Source organism: Amaranthus tricolor, chromosome 17 (genome assembly GCF_026212465.1).
Source record: "Amaranthus tricolor cultivar Red isolate AtriRed21 chromosome 17, ASM2621246v1, whole genome shotgun sequence".
NCBI classification, from domain to species: Eukaryota; Viridiplantae; Streptophyta; class Magnoliopsida; order Caryophyllales; family Amaranthaceae; genus Amaranthus; species Amaranthus tricolor.
Genome location: NC_080063.1, coordinates 13833893 through 13856970, shown reverse-complemented (window position 1 = coordinate 13856970; position 23078 = coordinate 13833893). Strand labels below are relative to the sequence as shown.

Sequence of the window (23078 nt, the reverse complement as noted above, 5' to 3'; positions counted from 1 at the left end):
ATGTATCAAAGTTCGTATTATTCATGGTTAATTGAAAGTTCGTATTATTGTAGGAAAATCAGTGAAAGTTCGTATTATTGAGGGTAATTTTTCCTAAAATTTAATTGATTTTACATTGTATATTGTAGCCTTGTGGGTGGATATTTGTAGGTTATGTAAAATCGGATCCTACTAGAGTTTTATTCCGCAATTTAATTATTTGTAATCCGATTATTAAATGCAATATGTAATTGAAGTCCAATTATTCGGATCGACTTGTTCAATTGATCAGAATGGTGACTTGAAATGATCAATATTCAAATTCAAAAGATGATTGATTGTTGGATAACTAAAACTGATATGAGATCAAGTTATAGTTACACGACTTTGAATTTTATCTTAAGTTAATCTAACTGACCACTAGTTCTGTAACAACCCGACTTATCGTTGATTGAGTAAATAGGTCATCACGGGGTTCATTTCCCAAGAAACTAAAATCACACTTCCAAAACTTGAGCAAAAGGGTTCACCAGCTCTTTAACGTAACTAACTCAGCTAAATCTCAAAACAAACAACTAATTAGAACACAAGATAATCATACAATTCTCTACAAATGCAATATAACCAACACAACCAATTCAAATTTACATTTATCCAAAATCCTAATACAAAACTACAAATTCCTACGTGCTCAGCTCAATGTACATCCTTGGAACCTCTAATCACCTCTGCTAATTACCTCTGTTGAAAGCTTGCAGTATGAGGAAAAGCCCCTGAGGATCCTAGGTCGAGAGGTTAGAAAACTCCGTAGCCGCACGATTCCACTTGTGAAAGTGCTATGGAGTGGACAGGATACCGACAGTGCTACTTGGGAAAAAGAGGACGATATGTTAATTAGATACCCTTACTTATTTGAGTGATGTATTTATAACCATTAGTTTGAGTTAGTTTCGAGGACGAAACTCTTGTAAGAAGGGAAGACTGAAACAGTCGTATTATTAGAAGATTTCATTAGTCGTTTTTAACGCCTAATTTTTCTTATATATTTGTTCGTTACTAATTATAATTTAATTAGTGATGGTAGTAATTTGAAAAATCTCTACGATGATTAGAAACTTGTTAATTCGTAACATGATTATGAATCGAAACAAGTAACGTAAACTTTGGAGGTAAAAACTTAAAATTGAGCAACTACTCATAACAGTTCAAAAAAAAAAATTTTAATTATTACCCAAGCATATTATATAACCATGATGGGAGTAAATTAAATATTTCACACATATACAAGTGATTTTTAAACATGAAGTACAAGTCACATAACTTGTTACATGTACAACAATTTTTACCCAAACTTTAAACTATCTTAGATAAACCTTTATTATACCATAATAGACCAAATTGAGGACAAAAAGCACTCCAAACCAGCCCCAAAACAGCAGCCCCTAGCTGTCATACTAGCCCTCTTTTAGCCCCAAAACTCACTTACACACTCCACCAAACTCTCTACCCAAAGCCCCTATTGTTCTTACCCAAAAACACCATCATAACAAGCATGCAAACATAATAAATCAAGACATATTTGCTGTCCATATTTTCAGCTCCATCAACCTTCTTTCACTCTTCATTTTACTCCTTATTTCATCCATAAGCAAAGTTGAAGTTCAATCTTACAATTTCTAGCAAAAACACCTTATTTTCTCATCAAATCTTCTTCAAAAATCCATCTAAAACTTCTGAAAATTTATGTTTATAAACTCAAATCTCCCATAAAAATAATCTTCATCTTAAGAGCTTTCCATAGACACCAAACTTGAAGAAATCCACCAAGTATAGAGTAAGTTATGTTCATTTCTTTATTCCACTAGTTTTTGTTAAAACTTGTTCATGTAAAATATTTTTTTTACATGAATCTTTCTATAAACTAAGATCATTATAAAATGAATATTTTATCTCTAAACTAAGAAAATCATCATTTATAAATCTATAAAAATAGGCCATAATAGAAAGTAAGAAGATGCATTTCTACAAACATATAAATTTTGTTACTTAAAGGATTCAAGTAAAATTATGGGACTTAACTAATTATGTTGCTCAACATAATAAGTATACTCCAAATATGTTAAAATCATCACAAGTATTAGTCTAACAACTCTAACTAGGAAAAGTTAAGTGCATATTAGAAATCTAAAATTATTATTGATTTTTGGATAAATGCAATAGGTTTAGTTGAAGAGTTGGAGTTGAGACTTGAAGGGCAAGGATCCAAAGTTAGAACCACTTCTAAGAACGCGTAGGAGCTTACGTGGGAGCTTACGGAATAATTATATAGGCTTGGAGTCGAGGTATGTCACATGGGGTGATTTTTAAAGGATTTAAGAACAAGTTGGGAAAGTTTGTGTATAAACTTCTTTTTTAAAAAAAAAAATAAATTCCCAAAGTGAAGTTCTTAAATCTTGAAAAATGATGTGAAAATGATAAATTTGAGTATGGAATAATTTATTACATGTATTATTATTGTGGGCATCATGCATGTTGATTTTATAAATTATTGTATGTTTAAAGGCATGTTTAACACTACTTTGTGAAAGTTATTGTGATGGAAATGATTATATGAATTTGAAAACATTTTAAATTCATTTTAAGAGAAATTTTCAGTAGCCATATGTTAAGAAAATTTCTTGGATACTTTTTGTTGAGATTATTCGTTAAATTGATATTTTAATGGATTTTAAGGTGCTAAATACTCTTATTATAAAACATGGTATTAGATGAACTCTTCATCATCAAAAATAATTAATAAAAACATATTATAATGTCTCCAACAAGATTTGGCCAGAATATATTTAGTTTTGAATTTTTTTTATAATTTTTGAATAATCGTTAAATTGTTTAACGGTAAATTGTAAAATGATAAAATATAAAATAATTACCAAACAAAGACATATGGACTTGAAATTTTTATCACATACTTATATGGATAGTAGGTAAAATTGGTAAAAGTTTGGGAAGATTTCGTTGACATTTAAGGACCTTAATAATTTTTACTCGTTTATTAATAATCGGTAAGTTTGAAAACGGTAAAATATAAAATAAATACTAAATGACGTCTTTTGGACATGAAAATTTTATGAGACACTTATATAATCAGTAGATATATGTTAAAAAATTTATATGGATTTTCGTGACCATATATGGACTTAAATAAATTTTAAATCTTAAAATAGCTTCTGGAATATCATATAATTTTTTTTATAATATTTTAATCGGACTCAAATAATTTTAAAGCTATTTTATTTTATTTATCGATAAAATGTCTATACAAATAATAAAACATCATACATGAGTTTTATAAGTTCAAATGGCCTAATAAACATGTTATATGACTTCTGGGACTTTGGTATAATTTTATAAAATAAATTATTAATTATTTACTAATTTATCAAATTAATAGAAAATGTTTATTTATTAAAAAATGTAATATTGTTAATTAAATTTGGGTAAAAATAAACCTATATAAAAAAATTATATTTATATTAATAACCTACTGCCTCATAGTATAAATTAAGTTTAAATTAGATGGTTTATAAATTTTACGGATTTAAGACACCATTTAAATAACGGTAAATACCCAAATTGTCGAAAATAATTGTAAGATCATTATAAATTCGCATAACCAATTATAATCTGATGGGACAACCTTAAATTCATTTTAAATAAGGTATTATAATGACTTGATTAATTTGGGCCTTGTTGGAGAATTAATATGTACTTTGTAAATCAATTACCGATTTTAATACCTGCAAAACTATCTCGTATTTAAGAAAATAGTGTTTTATGAAATCTTCTGTCGTAAGGATTTTATAGACTTATGAATCATATTCTAGTTGTTTTGAATGAATTTCAAAACCCTTTTAGTTATATTTACTTTGAGAAGGATTGAAACGAAACATTTTAGTGGTTTCCTTAAAAAAAAAAAAAAAAAATCATATTGAACTTTAATTACTTTTTGTTACGATGCATTTCCATACATGCTAGTGATGCCCCAATATAATACAAAGGTTATGTTTAATGATATGATTATGCTAAGCATGTTTTACCCATGTGGGAAATATTATGATTTGATTTTGCTAAGTTGCAAATAAAGTATGTTTTGCTATGTGCAAATAAAAGATGTTTATCATATGGAAAAAGTTAATATTTTTGACTTTCAAATGCTATTAAGATTACAAGATATATAATATGTACAAAAAAATATTTTAGCCTAAATGGCGGGTACATATGCCACAGCAAATGTTGTGTGCATGATTAAACGGCTCACCAATGCTGAGCGCGTATTGTTCACAATACCATTGTGTTACACTTGCCGGACATGTCGCGGACGGTAGACCGACTACCAAACGAGTCACAGGATGACTCACAGAGTACCAATGTAAACTTATGATATGAGTTTGAAATTGATTTGGATCCATTGAGATCTTATGATTTATGATGAAAAATGAGAATTTGAAATGACTATGGAGCCATTGAACTGGATTTGAATCATAATATGATTTATCAAATGAAAAAGCATATTTCAAAATGAATTTACTCAAAAAAAAAAAAGGGTTTCAATAACTTGTTTGACGGACACCAGTGTGTTTATACTCAGCCTTTTTGCTGATACTATACTTTGTATGTTTTTCCAATGGTTTTGTTTTTAGAGTAAACCCCTATGGCACCTCGACGGAGAATGGATATGCGAGCGGAAGATGAACCTGAGTTGGAGTATGACTCCCCTTTGTTTAGATCTCGTTATTTTATTTGAGAGACTGTTAGTTTAGATTTAGACTATTTTAAGGATGTCATTTGAACTTTGGACTTATTTCGATTTGGTTGTAATTTTCCTATATTTTGGACAGTTAAGACTTCCGTTATATTGCTTTGGTTTGGTTCAAGTATTATACTTGAATATTGGTTTGACCTTTAAGTAACCCCTTAATTGTGTTGGCAAAAGTAAGCTTCCGCTTGATTAATACTAAATTCCAGTTAGTGTTTGCCTTCATAATTCGAGGCGGTTACAGTTGCTAATAATTCAAATCATAGGTTTAAAAGCAACATCAGTTTCCTAGATCTATGTGCGCACAGGGAATCTAGTTTGAGAGTTGCCCCATAGCTCTAAGACTATGTCGCTCTCAGGTGAAGCTAGTCAATATCTAAATGACAATTCGCTTCAAAAACAGGGAGCAAGGAACAATGTTCCTTAACTCCGTCAATGACCAGCTCGCAAGCCCGATCCATTGACCATATCATAATATCAACATAAGCATTCACAACAACATTTGTCTCAACAATTTCCAATTCAAAAGAGCTTTAGTAAAAAGTTCATTTTCAAGAATGTAGTCTGGCTAGACCCTTTAAGGAACTGCTACTACTCACCAAGAACGCTTCAAGTAGCTAATTCTGGTTCTCCGCGATCACTAGAAGGGTTCCTCGATGATGTCGCCTCTTGAAGCATAATAAATATAACATCATAACAAAGCATATGATACTACAAACTAGATTCATATAACTCATTGCATCTCCTCCTATGACTACATCTTAGTTCACGCTTCTATTCTAATATTTCTAACTACAAAGATTGCGCAAATTCTAACTCCAACCCCCAAAATCATCAAATGTATAAACCTTGTTTAAGACTAGCTTATATTCTTAAAAGATCATACGTCTCCACAATTCCCTTTGCATTTCCAATTCCAACACTTCTATGTTCATCTAGACTCAAAACCAAGAATATTTAAAAAAATCCAAGAGACCAAAACAAGAATGACAAACCATCTAATTAGAAAATATAGCTAATTCATCCAATCACTAATGATTTCCACACAAACTCTAGATTCTTTCAAAATCATCCAAGAACGCTAACCAATCAAAACCAAATCATTAAAGTAGTCTCCTACTAAAATTATAATTCACAACTAATTTCTCACCATCACATAACTTACTAGTAACACATTTCCCATAAATTGTCAATTAAGAACTCATCCAATTTACTCATACAAATTTTTAAGATTCATCAATATTTTAGGGCTTAATACATGGTAAAGGAATATGCAAGTGAAAGTAAGCCAATGAAATCAACCTCATATGAATAAAAACACAAACATTGAGAAAGAAGAGAAAAGAAGTCAAGAAGGGTTTACCTTCTGTTTTGATGATCAGCAAGGAACACAATAAAACAGGCTTCAAAAATATTGATGTTTGTATTGATTTTCAATGCTTAAACAAACAAGACCAAATTTCACTTGTTTTTCCCCATTTCGGCTGGACAGAGACTTGGGAAAGGAAAGAGTTCAATTTCTATCTTGTTGATTTTTACTTCAATGGAATAAAATCCTACAAGGATGTTGATATTGCAGGAAATTCCAATTAAAGATGGCTAGGGTTCGAATCTTGAGAAGAAAATCAGAATATTAAAGAAAAATAGAATAAAATTACAAATAGGAATTGAAAGATTCAAACCTTAGTTTGTTTACACCAACAATCAACAAGAAGAGTAAGGCATCCATGGAACTTGGTTAACTCGAAAATCAATGGATTGAATGAGGAAAAAGACCAAAAACTCAGCCAATTTCAGAAGGAACGACATGAATGAGGAAGGTGCTCTTGGTTCTTGGGTTTTGATATGCTTATACGAATGGGAGGGAGAAGAAAAATGGTTGTCTGGTTGTTTTGGGTTGGTACACGTGAGGAAGAAGAGAGGAGGTTTTTTTTTTTTATATCAATTTGAAAGAAGAGGAAAAGAGGAGATGAATTAAATTGAAAATATTTTATGTCATATGTTTTTAAGATTATTCTCGCACTAATAATTCTCTTAAACTCACTCGTCTTAAATTATTAATTTCACAAATGTTACAAGTTCAACCAACTAGAATCCCGATTTTAACTAGCATTATTGCATCCCCAAATTGAATTCTAATTGGCTCATCTCGTAATTGACCTATTGGAAAACTGATCGACAAGTTGAAAAACTAAGACATATGATATGACATATGAAATTAAGTATGGTATTAAATCGAGATGAAGATTTACTTGAACTTAATTTTTACTTGGACTATTGTGATAAAATCATCTTCTTGAACTTAAAACGTGACTATTAACTAACCAACATTTGATTAAATTTGAAAGATAAATGACCTACTTTGAGTCTTTTACCAAATGTTAGATTAACTTATATGTAATCAAAATTTTTTTTCGTTTTATTTTATCGTCAAGATGTATCAGTGCTCATGTTTTGAGTTTCAATTTTAGATAAGATTTAGTGATTTGATCCAATATTTAACAAAATTATCTCATTCTTAATTAAATTCAATATAATTAAGATGCAACTTGATTTAAACAATAAATGCAAACTCCAAATAAAACTTTACAAAAGCCAAATTTGACTTTAACCTGTCAAGTTTATCAACCTACCATAACCGCAATGTTTTAAGCGTAACTAACTTTAATATTTAAAAACTAGCCTAATTTTCAACTGAATCGAATTATAATCAACGAAGACCCGGAAACTAACAATTGAATGTGTAACTACACGTATGGTATGAAAAATTACAATGGGTAGTGTGTATGAGGTATTATTCATCCACGCACGTGTATCCATTACACATTTACTCTATCTCAATTCATAAACAAGCGTTAATTATCACTTAAGGCTAAATTGCACTTTGCACTTGTTAGTGGTAGTTTAGACATTCTTATCATTACATTATTTGATACCAATCATTTCTTCCTGCCAAGTCAAATTGAAATTTTGAACAAAACTATTTTATTTTTTTTTTAAAAATGTCAAAGTGAGTTTGGGAAATTTTTATCGTACAAAATAAGTGTTTTCTAGTCCAAGACTGAGGTATGGTAATGTTCATTGTTACTAATAGTAAAAGATGAGTTAAAAAAGTCAGCCTAGGAATTGTCCACTGTTAATAACAGGGGGCAATTACTAGGCTGATTTTTTTTACTCAATTTAAGTAATCGTCTGTTTTTATTAATAACAGGCCATATGCAAACAAAAGCTTAGATTAAGGTATATGGCAAAATATTGTCTGCTGTTACTAATAGCGGGTCATTAACATCCAACGTTAACGACAATCAACTAAGTCAAAAAAGTAGTCCATCAACTGTCCCCTGATAATAACAACGAATGATTTTTAGTTTGACTATTTTACTCCATTTTAATAACCGCCCACTATTTGTAATAACAAACATTAGTACATTGCTAAAACACAAACTTGAATTAAGAGACACTTATTGTGGAAAATAAAATTTTCTAAAACTTATTTTGAAAAATTTTTTAGAAAAAAAAATTATTTTATTTATAGAGTGCACTTTATAAATTTCTACGAAGACTACTCTTATGAAAATTGTCTTTCAAATTTTCTTATAAATTTAAATTAATTGTATTATTAGTTTATTTATAGAGTGCACTTTATAATTAGATCATCTAATACACCAATTTCTAAGAAATGACATCTCAATAGTATCTTAAAAAAATTCTTCACCAGCTTTTGACTTGCTCACATAAAAAACGATGATTAGAAATTGGAATAATTGTAGTAGACGATAGAGTTGAGACCATATAATTTTTCCGACAGACACGCAAATGCTGGAATTAGCTTGCTTTTTATTACTTACAACAACAACTAGTCCTATTATTTATTACATATTTACATTAACCAAATTTTTTTCTAAAACAAAGACCAAACAAACATGACGAGATGGACTTTTTTTTTTCCAATATTTTTTTCGATTTGGTAACTCAAAGTATAAATATTGACTAGCTTTATAATTAAATTCTGACTAAAGATAATGACATGTTTTGCGTATGCATTATAATCTGATTTGACCTATTTTTTTCGATATTTTAGGGTTGAGACATTTTTAAATCACATGTCAAAGTTTTTGGATTATAATCTATTCTATTCCATGAAAATAATTAATTTTCCTTTAAATTAATCTTATTTTTATTTTTTCATCATGACCCGCCTTCTTTCATTAATTTTGATTCAAACATTTAATTTACTTTTTTTATTCCATCAACATATTTCTTCCACTATCCACAATATTCTATTTTACCTTAATTATTTAATTTCTCACCAAATACCTAAAATCTCAAATCTAGGGGGACAAGGGAATAATAATTTACGTTTACCTTTGGGTTGAACTTTGCCCTACTTTCTTTTTTAGTCAATTCTATTTAATTTGTCTTATTTTTATTTTTAAATTTTAATCATGACTCATATTAATTTTTTGAATTCTCATCCATTCATTTAACTTACTATTTCATCTCATCAACATATTTCTTTTACTATCCCACAATATTTATTTATATCTCAATTTTTTAGTTTCCCCTCCAAATATTTATAAGAAAAATTTAGTGGGACATAAAAAGTACTAATTTATGTTCAGCTTTGAGTCAAAATTTGACGGGATTACTTCCAATATAAGTTTTGTATAGACTAAATTCACACAATTTTAATATGCATTAGCGTAAAAATAATAAATAATTTCCAATCATCATCCTTATCAAGTAAAAACATGGACTATTTTAATACTCCCTCCATACCAATATAATTGTCACATTTCCTTATTTGACAAAACCGTATCAATTGTCACATTTCTATTTTTGTCAATCTTTTTTATCTAAATATCCTTAGTTCACACAAGTAATTACGAATATACCCCCATATACCTTATTTATCCAACTACCCTTCACTACTTACCCTTAACTAATTACCCTTAACTAATTACCCTTCACTACTTATCCAACTACTACCTTTTTAATGGACCCCACACCACTCTTAATATCCGTGTCCAAGTAAATGGGACATTTCTATTGCGTGGAGGGAGTAACTTTTAAAGCTAGTGTACGCTAAATAGTGCAAAGACTTTCTCCTAACCAAACTCTTTAAACACGTTAAAACCCATGTAAACAAAGACTAAACAAACAAAAGGAGAAAGACTTTTCTTCCTCTTTGTTTTATTCAACCCAAAAGAAAACCCATCAAAATTATGGCTGAATTCAATGGTAGATCATCATCATATGGGCAAACTAGAAACAATTTGCAGCTTGATTTTTACTATGGAAGCAACAACCCCAAGAATTATTGGAGTGATCAAAGGAGTTACAGTTTAGATACATATCATCATGATCATCAATCTCAATTTAATCAAATTCCCAATAATTTTGATAATAAATTGAAGAAATCCAAAACAATATCAACTTCCAAAGTTTGGTGTTTTAGTGATCCAGAATTCAAGAGGAAGAAAAGGGTTGCTAGCTACAGAGCTTATACTGTTGAAGGTAAAGTCAAAAGATCTTTCAGGAAGAGTTTTTCATGGATTAAGGAGAAATTAATTTATGGGATTTGGTGACAATTCTGTCTTTGTTTCAGTTGGAGCATGTATGACTTTTCTTGGGTAAGATATTGAATTTCATTGTCAGCCAACCTTGTATTAAAAGTAGCTATTCTGAAATACTTGCAACTGATTATCATATTCTGTGCGAGAAAGTATCAAAATTAGTTGCATATATAATAGAAGGAAGGAAATATAATTAGGGTTGTTAAAATTATTCTTTTTCATGTTTAATTGTTTGACTTTTGGGTGAATGATGGGTTTCTCCTAATGTAATGCAATTTGCAATGAATATTGTGTGTATTCCTTTTTTTTTCACATAATTATAATTAATTATAATAATTATACTTATACCATGTATAAATGAATACCTTTTTAAAGAACCATAATTGTATTCATCATAAATATGAATATTGAGGTCTTACATTAATCTGAGTTTTCCTAGTTTCTCATATAGTCTAGTGAAGTTTACAATTTGATTAAAATGGTTAAAAGATAACACAAATTCTATGATATTTGATTTACAATTTATGAGAAGGTTAACAAATCATGTGATACTGATATAAATCATGTAATACTGATATAATTAGTTCTATATATACTTCTTGTGTCTTCATGATTATGATTTTTAAGCATTAAATTGTAGGAAATACAATGAAGAGATAATTACTATGTATAACCAGAAGTTATAGTATGAATTGTAAATGAATTCTAATTAAGCAAGCTTTGACATGGTCAAAACTCAAAATTCAAAAAATGTCATCTTTGATTAAGATGTTTATTACCAATTACACCCAAGATGGATATTGGATATGCTTTATCTACTCAATATTTATTCAATGTGATTCATAAACTTCATTTTCATACCAAAGATTTGTACTTGTTGCTTGCTCTATTGTAAATTTGAGAATTTATGGGGATTAAGTCTTTAGTTTAGTTTTTCTCATCCTTAAAGAGTTATAGACTAATTGTAGTCTTTAGGTATGTACCTTTTCTTGATTATCAAGCATCAATGACTTTCTTTGTCCTTTTGAATTTACTATTAATAATGACATTTTACCTTTTAATATATCATTTTAGTGGCAAACTCAAAAAAATAGATACATACTTGTTAAGTAATCTCTCACCCTCTTCACACGAGAATCTGTTCGGATATTAGTGTGGAATACTATGAACACAAGCCAAATGTTGCTCATACTTTAAAGTTAACCCTAATAATTCCACTTGAAAAGAAGGAGGCATGAAATTAAAAACCCATGAGTGACCTAAGAATTTAATAGTATGGGGTTGGCGATTGGATGTTAGTTTCAATTGACCTTTTGACTAGTTAGTAGCATTGCCTTTTTGTTAGTTCAGTTGTCAATCCAAACTTGTAAGTCAATTTTTGTGAAGATGAATGGTAAAATTTAATCGTTGACTATTGGTTGTTGGTTGTTTGTTAGAGAAAAGTAGGCCAAAAAGAACCAATAAAAAAGCTACTCTAGGTAGCCTTTTGGTTTTCGCTTAAAATTAACTTTTCAATTGGACATTTACCAAATACATTTTTGGCTATTTGAATAATAAACAAGTGCAAAAGCCAAAAGCCGATCAATACAAAAGGCTCTCGCTAATAACCTATTTGCCAAACACACTTATATCAAGCAATGCAACCATATGATCAACAATATTATACAATAGCAAATCATCATACCCAATTTTCGTTTAGTTGCAGGGTTTGAGGGGAGCGAAAACAAACAAACTATACTCGTACTCTCTCTAAAGAGAGAGCATGAGGAATACGATCAAAACAAGCCCTCCAAATAAAGTTGTGAGTGAATCTAATAATGCATAAAATATGCTATCTGATTCCAACACAAACCTATTGGGGTTATATTGTTACAATAAATAACCAAATATATAAGTGAGCATAAATAAAATGAGTAATAAATAATGAATATATAATGGTCAACGATAATATGGTAGTGAAAGGTTGACATCTCCAGCTATTCATGTTTTTAGTCAGATTCTTAGTTTGGTGCAACTCGTTCAAGTCAGTTTTAATATGCCCTTTTATGTTCTCCTAAAGTCTTTTATGACTTATCTTCCCTTTTACTATGATATTTTTTACTATTCTCACGGAAGTTTCAAAAATATATTATATAAGTAATATATTGTGGTTAATACTATCTTGTACCAATCGTATCACTATTGTGCCCTTAGACCTTAGTCCAACCTTTGGATTGATAGGAAAAATCAACATTTAGACGTCTTGTTTGAGTTATGGTGTTGCTAGAATTCTAAAGTCTCCCTAGTTATGGAGGGCGCTGTTGACGAATGATATTAGTGGGGACGTGCTGTATAGTAGTACTATATTGTCTACATATATATTCCCGTAACTTAGCTGCATTGATTTTTAATACGAAAATTAATAAATTAATTATTGTGAGTTAAAGCGATGAATATCAATAATAAAATAGAAATTATAAAATAAAAATGTAATACAATTATATAAAAAATAAAAAATTAAATAAATTCATTAAAACAGATTAAAATAAAAATTTTGATAAATTGAACGTGACCGACAAAGTACTACGTTCCAAAAACGTGATGTTGGTCTTTGGACAAACCGTGTGGTTTGAACTTCAGAGAAAGAACTTTTGTCTTATAAATGGACTGTGGACCCATTGATAAGATTCATTGGTTCAACATGTTTGGAATTGCTCGTCGTATAAAATTCATTATATATTTCTTTTAATCCGTCTTACAAATTTTGTTACACTTTATTTTTTATCTTGTTACACTTATTTTTCTAATTTTTATTTATACCTTTAATTTATTTTTTCAGTATAGCTACATTGATCTTATGACTTGTGAAAAAACAATGCTATATTAGAGTTCAAACAAAGTATTTCAAACTCTAATATCACTAAGATCAAGTGTATGAAGTCTTGTGATGAATAAATTACATTTTCAATGAAAGCGATGTTTGTAAGAGAAAATAAAAGACACAAAGATTTAACGAGGTTACCAAATTTAGGCTACATTGGTGTGTAGTATCTCGCTTATATTATCAAAGGAGTTCAAAGAACTCTCAAATATGGAGAATTACAATTGAGAATAGATTAGGCAAGTGTTTAGGCTTGGGGTGTATTTTTGTGGATGTATTTATAATGACATATGAAACCTCTATTTATAGAGGATTATACATGTAATGACTTAGCATACTTAATACAAGGAATTAACTAATAAACAACTCCAAAGAAATACCAAGAGTCAAAAACCGAATTCAATGCTTGATCAAGGCAATGCTTCATTTCTTGGATGCCTCGTACAAGAATCTTCACTCTTTAGTCTTCTCATTAACTACCATTCATCATACCATAATTCTTATGTTTAAGTCACTCTTTAATTCCTCCATAACTTCATGAATTAATTCTAGCACTTAAACACCATCATCAATCATACATTAAGTTACATACTTAACTCACTCATTTAATCCATTCATAGGATTCCCTCTCTATGCTCTTACTAATGCATAGAATTGATTTGATGAATTCAAGATACCATTTAACACTAACAACTTGTTATACTTGCTAAAATAGCTTATAATTAACCAAGAATTGCATTTTATTGTGAAGGTATGATACAATTTTTGCTTACAATAACCAAGCTTCAAAATAAAACATTTATCATATAAAAGTATTTGTTTATTTGAATCACAATCTATAAAATTTTATTGAAGCAAAATCATCAATAATATAATAGACACTAAATATATCAATTAATTTCCTTTCTATAAATAGTAGGAGTACTAGAAAATCATCTTTCATTTCACTCCTCAACTCAATCTTATAAAACAAAGAAAGTATTATTTTTCTTTATTAACTTGTCAATAATATAAATAAACACTAAATATTAAGACGAATCTAACAAACTTCACATAAATATATTATATGTTCTATCTATGTCTAAGAAAACTATAGTTAAACTTCTCTATTCATGAAGTATTTTAGATGAAAAGAATATTCGAAAATAGAGAAAGTATTATTTTTCTTTATTAACTTGTCATTTGTTTTAAGAAAAATTTATCTAGAATAATTCAACCTTTTCATGATTTTCCTACAATAATCTCACCTATTGATTAACTATGAATAATCCCAACTTTAGGGGTATTTGCCTAGAGTAAACATAGACAATCCGTTGACCTGCTATAGTAGGTACTTCATCAAAAACTAAACTGAAAATTGATTTAAATTTAGAGAAAAATTTGAAAAATTTTCATAAAGAAATTTTAAATAGTAAGTCATCCGGTTACCGGGTTAACTCTTGGAAAATACCCATTAAAGTTGGGATTATTCATAGTTAATCAATAGGAATAGGTGAAATTATTATAGGAAAATCATGAATAGATTGGATTATTCTAGGTAATTTTTTCATCTTTTAATATAGAATTTGATTATGAACATGATGATGGCGGATTTGATTATGATCACTGCTTGATTATGTATTTGTGAAAGAAATCTCTCATTGTTAGAAAAAGTAGGCGATTCTTTGCCTATTGATTTTTTTACCAATTTTTAAATTTTCCTCTATTAATTACTAATAACTAATTATTTCTTTCTCAAGCTCATTTTACCCAAGCCTTTAATTATTTTATTAAATCAAACTTATTTATTTCAAAATTTCCTAAATATATTCCACGTTTGCCTTACATCTATCTGATCTAGTTGATAAAAAAATAGCAAATCTTTTGTGAGACCACGATATCTATGTAGCTCATAAATGGATGGTTTACATCCATGCAACAATTGTATATAAGTGTAACAAATTCTTTATTAGGATCGTCTTATCGTGAGTCAGCTTAATATGGGTTGACCTAATTCTATTTATAAAAAATAAAGAAAATTATTTAGAGTAAATCACGATAATTATCTGTCGTTTAAATTTTACTAATTTTTTACTTTTTTTTTAATATAAAGAATTGGGGCTGCTTGTCGCTCGCCTCACAATAAAATGGTTTCATACAAGACTTGCTGATTAAATTTTTGAGTAAAAAAACATAAATTTGTTGAAAAAAATAGATCATGTATGTTCTCATTAATTGCTGATTAAAACAAGAAGTTTATAAGCTAAAATTTCTATTATTAAGCTATTTGTTGACATTAATTTGTTGAAAAAAAACGGAGACTCCTCAAAAGCCCAAACCGACTTTGAAACTAATCTCATTACAAAAACCCAGTATTATAGGGCTGGACATCGGCAATTGGGTAATTAATTTGGAATTACACTTACAACCCTTTTGCCTTTTCTCTCTCCTCAAATCCCTGTTACTTGTTAGAGCTCCTCCACAGCTCTAACTCATCGCATTCTCTCTTCAATTTTTCTCGGTTTATCTCAACACCAATTTTAAGTAGGTAATAATTCTTTTTTTTTTCCATCTGATTAATTCTTTTATGCATCTAAAATATTGTAGATTCAGCGGCGTAGGTTTTTCGTTTTGAGATCTGTTTATGTTTGATTTTCTATGTTTTTGATTTTGGATTTGGTGTGAAATTTGTGATTTTGATGATTATTTAACCAAATAATTAGAAATTTTTGAGTTGTATTGTGTTTTTCTGTTGTACTTACGATCTTTATCGATTCCTTGATGATAGATACTGTGCATTATTTTTATTTTTGTTCTACAATGCTGTGTTTAATTTACATAGATTAAATTATTAATTTTTACAATGAATTTTGCATTACAATGAATAGCCTCCGCTTTGCTTTAGATCATAGTTCTGTTATTATAACTGTGATTCGGATCTACGATTGAATTACGCCAATTCAGTTGTATTAGTGTAAGGATCGTTCCTTAGTAGAATCGCTCATAGGTTCATTAGAATCGTTTAGAGTCGGTAGGATCCGATCATGCTGTTTGCGGTTCTCTGATTGGCGCAATGAATTTCAAATGACTTGTCGTTTCTTGCTTGAATATCGGGATGGAGCTTGTAAGGTGGCGTTGGAAAGCTAACATCTTGAAGTCTCATATGCCGCTTAAATTGCTGCAAATGTATTTGTATATTGGGAGATAAAGGCCTTTCAATTTGACTCTATGTTTTACATAATGAACATGTATTTCAAATCAACTTAGAACTTACGCAATATCTTCTCTAGCTTTATTACTCCTAAACATCGCTACAAATCATACCTTAGGACACTCATTTATTATCACATGTTTTAAATATACCAACATTAAATAGAATCAATGTTTCACTTTAAAGTACATGTCGGATAAAAACATACTAAAACAAGTCCAAAATGCTTGCGAATTCCCTAAAAAAGGATAATCTCACTCATCTACTCACTCAAACATAAATCAAATTAGAAGATTCACATAGGAATCAAATGAGTGATATCGGGTGATCTTGTTCATTATTTTGATCATCAACCTTCATTGAGAACCACTACATTTTTAAGCTTATAAATTCGCATATTTATGGCTGATTAATATATGAATGGTGCGTATTTTATACACTTGCTTTATCTATATATGATACTTTAATTTTAATTAATCTATACCTGATTAATCTTTATTAAACACTTTTTATGTTTATTTTTGATTAAGATATAATTAATACACATTTTATGTATAACATCCTTTAAGAAAATATAAGAAAAGACAATAAACTATAAGTTAAAATAGGTAGTTTAAAAGGTATTGTGAACGCTTTAGGTAATTAATAAATAGTCATTTTTTTTTCTTACATTAAAATGCCTAAAAAATCTCATCAAGCAAGTATAACTTGTTTTTTATGCAAAATTTGTAGGATCGTGCATTATATGATTTGATCCTGAGGCATCTTTTTGATTCAAAGTAGAATCCCATTTCTGATAACCTTATATGTGTGAAATAGTGAAAGTAATTACATTCAAACCTGTAAAAGACTGCACGCTCTTGAATTATATTTCTAATTGTTCATAATTAAAATTATTAAATGTCAATATTAGTAAAATTTACATGACACTAATCAAACGAAATGTATGACCAATGGTACAAGTAGTAGGAATAGGAGGGAGTAAAATATGCTTGTTGGTGTGTTAGTTAGTTGGATGTATTTACGCGATATATGATTAGCTATTAGACTACTTAAATGTTATGTTGAACATGCACTTGATTGGTATTTGGGAGGTTAATGGAAAGTATGTTGGTTATCCTAAATGTGAAGGTTTATGTAATTGTGTGATTGTAGTGGTAGATGTGTCTTGGTTTGCAGATTCATGCTGTTTTTAAATTATGTTGGGACTTGGAATCAATATTTTGTTTCTTTGAGGTTACTGCGTTAAATTGTGTATATTTTGGAGTGTAATAGTTCTTTGATCAATGTAGTCATGGCCGGAAATGCTCCTGAAGGATCACAGTTTGATGCCCGTCAGTATGACAACAAAATGAGCGAATTGTAAGTTCTTGTATCACCGTATATGGAGTTAAAAGAAAATTATCATTCTCTTTACGTTCGATCCTCGAGTTTGGAAGATTATTGAAAGTCATATTATAGTAATTGACACTTTGCTTTGTGATTCAATGTAGACTTTCTGAAGAAGGAAGTGATTTTTTCACCTCTTATGATGAGGTTTATGAAAGCTTTGATAAGATGGGTTTGCATGAGAATCTTCTCAGAGGAATTTATGCTTATGGTAATATTAATCATACATTGTATTTGTTTCTGCAAATTTTAATTTGTATTCAAGCTTAGGTTATTTCTAATTTTTCTGTCAGGTTTTGAGAAACCCTCTGCTATTCAACAAAGGGGAATTGTTCCTTTTTGCAAAGGTCTTGATGTGATTCAGCAAGCACAATCTGGTACTGGAAAGACAGCTACTTTCTGTTCTGGTATCCTGCAGCAGTTGGACTATGAGTTAGTGGATTGCCAAGCTCTTGTTTTGGCTCCTACCAGAGAGCTTGCTCAACAAATTGAGAAGGTCATGCGTGCTCTTGGTGATTATTTGAATGTTAAGGTTCATGCTTGCGTCGGAGGAACAAGTGTTCGGGAGGATCAAAGAATCCTTGCTGCTGGAGTACATGTTGTTGTTGGTACTCCTGGACGTGTTTTTGACATGTTGCGTAGACAATCTCTTCGAGCTAATAATATCAAAATGTTTGTTCTTGATGAGGCTGATGAGATGCTTTCTCGAGGTTTTAAGGACCAGGTATAGTGCACATTATCATGCAAATTGGCTTATCTGCTTTATGTATTTGCAACTTGGCATTGCATCTCTTTTTTCCTCACTTTGAATTTTTGACCTCTGTCTTGTATTTTATTTGCATTTCAATATCTCAATGAATTTGGTACATTTTCCTCTTCCATGTGATAGAATTTTTTGGGAAAATGTAGCAATTTTATTGGATGGAGGAGCGTATGTGTCATTGAGAGTGTCTAAGTTTTTTTCGGTCCTTCTGAGACCCTAACCGTCGCTTTAAAGATGATTTACCCTTACTTTGATTAAAGTTTTCATAGTATATTATGCAAATGTTCTATGCTGGACCTTGTAATTTGTTAGTTATTGTTGTGTAGAAACTCAAATATCTTCCTTTTCTCTGCTATTTATTTCTTTTTAGGTTATTTGTACAACAATAATTGTCATCACGTGGATTTTTTTCCATTTATTTTGGTTTCTTACCATCTTGACTTTGAATTTAATTTTTTTTATATCCTTTTTCACTAATGCCTTTAAAGTCATCTTTGTTCCTTCCCATCCTTGTTTTAAACGTCCTTGGTTCCAATTTTCTAATTTCCTTAACATTTTTCCAGTATTTCATTGTTGCACCTGGCCAAATGATCTTAGGTGTTTCTCTTTCATTCTATCCTCAATAGTTGTGAAAATAGTGTTAAAACTTGGTCGTATCGCATTGCGTCGGCCGCGTTGTAAAGGCTTTCAAAAATAACAAACTGATATTTCCTGCGTTCTAACGGTGTAAAAAAACCATGATTTGGGTTGTATCAAGGGATTCTGTTGATCGATATTTAGGCGTCACCATAACCGCATTATTCCCTTTACTGCATTACCATTCTGTAGCTACTTGCTAAGATCGCGATCATTATCACATTTTTACACCATGGTTGTGACTTGTGAGATCTAAATCTTTTCTTAAATATTTGTTTCTAATTATATCCTTCAAAGTATGTCTACTCATTCATTTGAGTATTCACATTTACTCTACTCGTATCTTCCTACAATGACCTTTTCTAAAAGTCCAACACTCGAAAATTCCAATTCCCTGTTATGTACCGTTGATTTAAAATCATGGAGTATAACCATTAGAAGTTGTTAATTTGACATGTTGGCCATTATTATCTTTTTTTCGAAAGTGTAAGTTCTAAAAGATCTATTATAAGTTTTAATTTAGATATGTTTTCTAGAAATTTTGAATTACTATCATAATATGATTTTTTTTACTTAGCCAACAATGCACATCACGATGCTATTGATAGACGTCGTAACACCGCGATGTGCAGCGTCTGTTAACACAAACGTCTGCGATTTTTTTGCTCTGAATAATTCCTTAGTGACCGCTCTCCTTTTTTGCTACCCGCACTTAAACCTGTACACACATTATTACGGGAAATATATTGAACTGTGAAATAGTAGCTACTATTGCAAAAACACTTAGCGTATACAGTAAATCTAATGTGCACCAAACTATGAAGTGACCCTTTTATTCAAGAGTCACCCCTTTCAAAATGTGGTAATTTGTAGGTGACCTTTGTTATTTAGTGTCCCTGTTCATTTTCTAAGTTACCGTTATTAGAGTAACCCCTTTTGACATAACTAAGGTACCCTCTTTTCTTAATAGCACGCAGTTTTAGTGTCTCATTTCTTACTTTTCAAGTAACCCCTTTTAATGCAAGTGTAACCTATTTCTTGTGTTGGAGTTATCCTAGGAAAATGGGTGCACAAAAGCATTGTTGTGCACCCGATTCATTCTTGACTACACACTAGCACTATTTTTTTAATCATCCTTGAATCTGCTATTAGCATACTTGATGACATTTTCAATTTTATTTTATCCACACCTTTCACCCCTCTTGTGTAGATCCAACCAATTCAGGTCAAATCTGTTTTTTGTTGTCTCATAGTCCTGCTCACTTAATTCCGTTGCTGTTATTGATTCATGATGGCAAGGTGAAACTGTTGTGTTTCTAGAAATTATTTTGCTATTTTTCTTGTGCTTCTTGCTGCATTTATATGTTACTAATTGTCACCGGAGGGTGGAGGCTGTGATGGTGGGCCTTTTTGTTTGCAAGATTTGTATGGGAGTGAGGCAGAAGTAAGTTGATTGGGGGGTTAGGAGTTTTTATGAAGCTCGTCCTGCTTGTATGAGGCCAATAGATACTACATGGTGAGGTAGCAGTCATTTGTGCTAGGTGTTGTAACGTGCTCAAGTTTTTGCATCTCTTTAGGTCTGTTATCACTCGTCACTGAACTAAAAACTATTTCTGACTCTTCAACAGATTTACGACATTTTCCAGCAACTACCGCCAAAAATCCAAGTCGGAGTATTTTCTGCTACTATGCCTCCTGAGGCCCTTGAGATTACCAGAAAGTTCATGAATAAGCCTGTTAGAATTCTAGTGAAGCGAGATGAGCTCACCCTCGAGGGTATCAAGCAATTCTATGTGAATGTTGACAAGGAAGAGTGGAAGCTCGACACTCTTTGTGACCTTTATGAAACCTTGGCAATCACCCAAAGTGTCATCTTTGTGAACACTAGAAGAAAGGTTGACTGGTTGACCGATCAAATGAGAAGCCGTGATCACACAGTATCAGCCACACATGGTGACATGGACCAGAACACTAGAGACATCATTATGCGTGAGTTCCGTTCTGGGTCATCTCGTGTCCTCATTACCACTGACCTCCTTGCTCGTGGTATAGATGTGCAACAAGTATCATTGGTTATCAACTACGATCTGCCTACCCAACCAGAGAACTATTTGCATAGGATAGGACGTAGTGGTCGATTTGGAAGGAAGGGTGTTTCAATCAATTTTGTTACCCGTGAGGATGAGAAGATGCTTTTTGATATCCAGAAATTCTACAATGTCGTCATTGAGGAACTCCCCGCCAATGTTGCTGATCTTATATGATGATTGCTGGTCGTCTTTTGTTTATGCTTCTTAGCAAGAAAGTCGTTTTGTCTGTCCGAGTAGTAAAGTATCAATTATAGTTACCAGTCTTAATTGTTATGTGTTCTCGTATTATTTCTCCTTTCTGGGAATATCTGCAACCTTTCTCTGACTTATGTGGTTTTTCAACTAATTTTTGTAGGATATTTGAGACATTTTAGTTGTACTCTTGGTATTTTAGGTACAGGGAGATTATTACTACCTTTTCTTGTTGGGTTATATCTTTTCTGCTTTTCAAGTGGATTTGTTTTTGAATATTAACTCTATAATTTTTAATTATGTTAAATTTGACGGCTTGAATAAGTTCATTGACATGTATATCAAACTAAATGGGACACTTTGGATGGAATGGAAGGAGCATTTGTTACCTTCACATTTGTTTATTTTGTCTTTGAGCGAATTTGTTACTTTTTTTTCTGGGACATGGAATGCATAATTCTCTTCTAAGTTTTGTTCATAAACTCTTATGTTTTTATTGATTAAATGAAAACATTTTTCTGCCTTAACCCCTCCATATCTTTGCAAGTGTTATATTGGTTTTTTTCGATATTTATCCAATTTATAAGTTAAAATATGATTAGAATTTGTTTAATTCATTTCAATATCAATTTTATTAATATTAAATTTTTATATGCGAAATTAGAATCAAACATAATAAAATATAAAACTAAATGAGACATTTATAGTATACTAGAGGCAATAGTTCTCTACCAAAATTAAATTTTAATAATTTACTAGTATTCATTTACATTTGTAAATTGTAACAAATTGTGGGGGATGGAGTATGTGTTGGTATTTTGAATCCCAAATATCATATTTGCGTATTGCTCAATGCTCCATCCTATTTTTGGCGAAGATGTACATTACTATTAGTTAATTCACACATTCTTATTCAAGATGGTCTTACCCGAGATACTTATAAATTAGAGTAAATAACCTAATTAAAATTTTTTAAAACGAACACTTTGATACTTAAATATTTACTTTAGTTATTTAATGTTTCTCACGTCATTTTACATGAATATTAAAACATACGATCACTTACCATAGTTGTTAAGCCACATTAAATGTTAATTGAGCGTCTTGTATGGACGCGTATCTTGAAACAATGTCATACAAGAGTTACTCTAGTAAATTAGTTCTATTTATATTTGTATAGTAGTCAATAGTCACAACTCATCAAATGATTCTCAATTTAATGTAAATCTTTCATTTCATTATGCTTGCAACTCGACATTCAAGTATGCACTTTAAGAAAGTAATTATATATGATAAAAAATGAATTAAGCTATAATAAACTCATCTTTCTCTAATTGGAAACTAAGGTTCTTTCAAACAAATTTAAATAAATTTAACTATAAGAACCTTATAATTCTTTTTTTAGAAATTAAAACTAATATAATAATTATAATAAACAAAAAAAGCATAAAAGCAAAACGGAAACAGACTAAGAGGAGCAAGACTCAAAAACCCTCAAAACTACTCAACCAACACTACTAGACAAGGCCACAATTAGGGCCCATCTCAAGTCTTTCTCCTCTTCAAATCTTGCCTATTCATGGGTGT

General features: G+C 30.4%; 2 protein-coding genes across 3 annotated transcripts; both read left to right on the top strand.

Moving 5' to 3' along the window:
* Positions 1-9864: 9864 nt before the first annotated feature.
* LOC130804532 (uncharacterized) lies at positions 9865-10794 on the top strand. Its single transcript, XM_057669000.1, has one exon. It carries the CDS (start codon positions 10021-10023, stop codon positions 10381-10383), a length of 363 nt encoding a protein of 120 aa, XP_057524983.1. The 5' UTR covers positions 9865-10020; the 3' UTR covers positions 10384-10794.
* Positions 10795-15592: 4798 nt separating this feature from the next.
* Positions 15593-21815, top strand: LOC130804130 (eukaryotic initiation factor 4A-9). Of its 2 annotated transcripts, none has more exons than XM_057668466.1 (5): positions 15593-15754; positions 17714-17783; positions 17915-18021; positions 18104-18534; positions 20838-21815. In XM_057668466.1, exons 2-5 carry the CDS (start codon positions 17716-17718, stop codon positions 21471-21473), a joined length of 1242 nt encoding a protein of 413 aa, XP_057524449.1. In that variant the 5' UTR covers positions 15593-15754; positions 17714-17715; the 3' UTR covers positions 21474-21815. The 2 variants fall into 2 exon arrangements, with proteins under 2 accessions (XP_057524449.1, XP_057524448.1); XM_057668465.1 differs by having other exon boundaries at positions 15593-15758.
* Positions 21816-23078: the final 1263 nt, after the last annotated feature.